We start from the raw sequence: 5,000 nt of genomic DNA on the forward strand, positions 1-5,000 counted from the left end.
TCAGAATGTGCTATTTCTATGTGTATGGTGTCAGGACTGAAAGTCAGAGCAACTGTTAGAAATGTCAAAAATATTTTTAGAAATATAATGCTCTTCAAAAAATGAATGTTGATAAGGGCGTTTTTACTCGCAAAACAAAATAACATGGCTTTAGGAAATCCAGGCAACGAACCCAGACTGGTTATAAATGATCGAAAAGATTATAATGTTAATAAGACCAGCTCGAGTTTCATTTGTTTTTCCCACGCGCTTTTATTTCTCGCTTTTATGAGGGCGTATATTGCGGTCTGAAATAGGCCTATACTCACATTATTATTTTTCTTTTTTATGCTTACGAAATACTGAGGAAGTCTTTATATTCAGATACGGTGTTTTTTATTCTTTTATTTCTGTTTCATTCTAGTTATTATCATTATTATTTAAATTATTATTATTATTATTATCTTATCTATTCATTTATTATTATTATTATTTTCTTTTTTTTTGCTACACGAATAAACGTTTCATGCAACTCTAGTTCCATATATTGAAGCAAACTGTTCGTTTTCTTAATGTGTAACTATGAAATGTGATTTTGAAATAAAAATATTTCAGATTTGTGTTTGAACTGCTATTTCAGATACAGTCTGATGAACATGCCCGTTTTCAAACATTTACTTTAGATTTACATCAGTTCAAGAAAGATGAACAGCAGTGGATAAGCGTGTCCGAAATTCTAAGAAAATACTAAATTATTTCCCAAAAGTTCAAGACGAGTGCAAATATGAACTAGTGAAGTGTTAGAGAAGAAATATTACCCTAAACACAACGCAAACAACACCAGGTAAAATTTTCACATCCAGCACACTTCAATAACTTTAACCCAAACATCGACAACCCAAACGTGTGAAACAACAACGAGACAGAGAGGGAAAAACAGAGATAAAAAGAAAGTAAAAATAAAGAAAAGAAGAATAAAATAATCATATACAAACTCAAGCTTTAAAAAAGGCATAATAATAAAAATACCTAGCAGAAACGAGTGAAAGAAAACATGGATGAAAAACTAGCTTCCTACACCGGCGGTCTCCACGTCTTCAAAGGGTATCTGAAGGAGAAATGGGGGACGCTGAAGGAACAGGGAACTTCAGGGACCATTCACGAGCTGAAGGAGAAGACGGGGACCAAAGTTACTGACCTGAAGGAGAAAGCAATCAAAAATCTGAATCACGGAGAAGGAGACGACTATTCCCACATCTACAGGTGAGTGAAGCAGTTTGTAACTTTCACTTTCGGGGGAAAAAAATGCACTCTGCTGTTAGAGTGTGATGATTTGGTGATATTCTTTATCATGGTGATTATGATGGTGATAATGACTTTGGTAATGATAAAGATAGCAAAATTGACTATTATGATCATATGAATAGCAAAACAAAATATAATAATAATAATAATAATAATAATGATAAGGATAAGGATAAGGATAAGGATAAGGATAAGGATAATAATGATAATGATGATGGTATTAATAAATGTTGATGATGATGATGATGATGATGATGATGATGATGATGATGGTGATCATGACAATAATTATAAATAAATAAATAAAATAAAAGATATTGACAATGATATTGATAATTATGATGATGATTACGACAATGGTATTGATAATGTTAATTGAATAATGCTGATGATGATGATAAAGGTAAATAATGATAATGATAATACTGATAACAATAGTAATAATGACAATAATAGTAATAAAATTAGGAATCGTAATGGTGGTAATGATAATAGAAACAACAATGATTGTTTTATCATTATCATCATCATCAGTATTATCACTGCTATCGTTTTCATCATTACTCTTTTACATTATGTTATATTATTGTCATTATTATTATCATTATTATTGTCATTATTATTATCATTATTATTGTCATTATTATTATGATTATAGTAATTGTTATTATTATTATCATTATTATCATCATTATCATGATCATTATTATTATTATTATTATTATTATTATTATTATTATTATTATTATTATTATTATTATTATTATTATTATTATTATTATTATCATTATTTTCATTGCTTTTATCATTGTTATGATCAATATTATCATTGTGATTATTATTATTATTATTACTATGCTATTTAGCATTATTTTTTTCTACATTATTATTAGCATTATTAAAATTTTTATCATTACTTATATTATTATTGTTTTCACGATTGGCGTTATTGCTGTATCATTATGATTATTGTTGTCATTATTATTACTATTATCATTATTATCACCAGTAGTAGTAGCAGCAGTAGTGTTAGTATAATTATTTTTGTTACAATTATTTATATTAGAATTATTGATATTATTATTATTATTATTATTATTATTATTATTATTACTACTACTACTTCCGTTTTATCATCGTTGTTATTGTTTTATGATTATTATCACTACAATTGTTATCATCGTTATTATTTTTATTATGATTATCACTGTAATTATCATTATCATTATTATTAATAATAACATGATTATCATTATTATTATTGTTATTATTATCATTATTATCATTATTATTATTATCATTATCATTATTATTATTATCGTTATCATTATTATCATTATTAATATTCTATTTCTAATACTATCATCATAATTATTATGTTATCGCTATTATCATGTCGTCATCATCAATATCCTTATCATACCAAACATCATCATTATCAACAGGTTTCAAAAAGAAATCTCTCAACAAGAATCAACAATGACTTGGCATCTAGGAAAAAAAAACGAAAAAAAAGGAAGTAAAGCGAAAAAAAAAGATAAAAAGAAGGAGAAAAAAAAACGAAAAAAAGGTAAAAATGACACAGTTAATAGAGGTAGATAAGAGAGTTTCCGGTAGACGAGACGGCAGAAAATCGATGCCGTCTGTTGCATTATCTCCGTAGGCGAGTTGCCGTCACTCGTTGCTCGTCGATAGGCGCGGGCGGGAGTCTACGCGGAAGGTCTACCTGTATGGACCTTGTCTACGCGCGCACGCCCTTGGAGGTGCGGCAAGGGGGGAGGGGCGGGGTGATAGGGGCGGGGGAAGGGGCGGGGGAAGGGGGGCGGGGGGATGGGGCGGGGTTGGGGAGGCTCACTCATACTTATATAAATACAGACCAGATACATACATATTCATATGCATATATATGTATATATATATATACTTATGTATATATATATATATATATATATATATATATATATATATATGTACGTAGGCATATATATCTATGTATATGTATATACATATACTTATATATATATATATATATATATATATATATATATATATATATATATATATATATATATATATATATATTTATATGTATATATATATATATATATATATATATATATATATATATATATATATATATATATAACTAGACGATATATATGTGTCAATATTACATGCATCTATCCATGTATCTGTGGCTGTACAGAAATGTCCATGCATATAAGTATGGAAATCTGCAGTTACAGATGCATGACGTAGCCTTTATGTACGTATCCAAGCGTGCACATAACATCGCCCTGACCACAACAGCTTCCTTGCCTTGATCTCGAGTGTCTGCTCACATGAGGGTATTTCTGTCAAGGAAGAGGAGGAAAAAGGCAGAAGGTGAACAGAGGGAGGGAGGATAGGGGAAAGGAAGAAGGGAGGGAGGAATGGCAAAAGGACGGAGGGAGGGAGGAATAAGGAAAGGAGGGAGGAAAGGGAGGGAGGAATGAGGAAAGAGGGGAGGGAGGGAGGAAAGGGAGGGACTGAAATTGGAATTAGAAAGAGGAATAAAGGTGTGAAGGAAGTGATGAGAAATAAGTATGAGGGGGATAAGGAAAATGAGAGGAAGAAAGGCGAAGAAACGAAGTAGACAAAAATAGAAGACATAAACGGTGAAGGAAAGTCATTCGGGAAGAAAAAAATAAAGAGGGAAGTTTGTAAAGAAGGAAGAGAGCGAGAAAAGGGAAGAGAAAGAGAGACAGAGGAGGGACAGAAGAAGGATGATAAATACGAAGGGGTGGAAACTATAAAAAAAGATGAATGGAAGAAGAGAGAAAGAAGCAATGTGGAAAAGAATAACAAGCATAAATGCATAATTCACGAAAAAACAAACAAACAAACAAAATGGAAAAAAAGTAATAAAGATAAGATTGAAAGATAAAATATTACTTATAAAATGACAAGAAATCAAAGAAATTCAACAAACGACAAATATATATTTACATTACAAAACCACACCGATGTGACAAACAACCCTCAATCACCAACCCACTCACGCCCAGCAAACCAAGCAAGTAACCCGCCCATCCATCCATCCGCCCATCCGCATATAATCCATCCATCCGCCTATCCATCCTCCCGCCCGTCTGTCCATCTATCCACCCACCCGCCTATCAACCTATCCGCCCACCCGCCTATCATACATTCATCCGCCCATCTACCCATCCTCCCGCCCATCCATCCACCCGCCTATCCACCTATCCGCCCACCAGCCTATCATTCATCCATCCGCCCATCTACCCATCCTCCCTCTCATCGATCCACCCGCCTATCCACCTATCCGCCCACCAGCCTATCATTCATCCATCCGCCCATCTACCCATCCTCCCGCCCATCCATCCACCCGCCTATCCACCTATCTGCCCACCCGCCTATCATACATTCATCCGCCCATCTACCCATACTCCCGCCCATCCATCCACCCGCCTATCCACCTATCCGCCCACCAGCCTATCAGTCATCCATCCCGCCCATCTACCCATCCTCCCGCCCATCGATCCACCCGCCTATCCACCTATCTGCCCACCCGCCTATCATACATTCATCCGCCCATCTACCCATCCTCCCGCCCATCCATCCACCCGCCTATCCACCTATCCGCCCACCAGCCTATCATTCATCCATCCGCCCATCTACCCATCCTCCCGCCCATCGATCCACCCGCCTATCCA

General features: G+C 34.3%; 1 protein-coding gene across 1 annotated transcript in view; it reads left to right on the top strand.

Moving 5' to 3' along the window:
• The first annotated feature begins 611 nt into the window (after positions 1-611).
• The window catches only part of lovit (loss of visual transmission), a 37,447-nt gene continuing 33,058 nt past the window's right edge, over positions 612-5,000 (top strand). The window contains exon 1 of the mRNA XM_027379670.2: positions 612-1,242. Coding sequence (XP_027235471.1) covers positions 1,034-1,242 — 209 coding nt within the window. The 5' untranslated portion in view covers positions 612-1,033. The remainder of the gene's footprint in view (positions 1,243-5,000) is intronic.

This window comes from Penaeus vannamei, chromosome 8 (assembly GCF_042767895.1).
Source record: "Penaeus vannamei isolate JL-2024 chromosome 8, ASM4276789v1, whole genome shotgun sequence".
Lineage (NCBI taxonomy): Eukaryota > Metazoa > Arthropoda > Malacostraca > Decapoda > Penaeidae > Penaeus > Penaeus vannamei.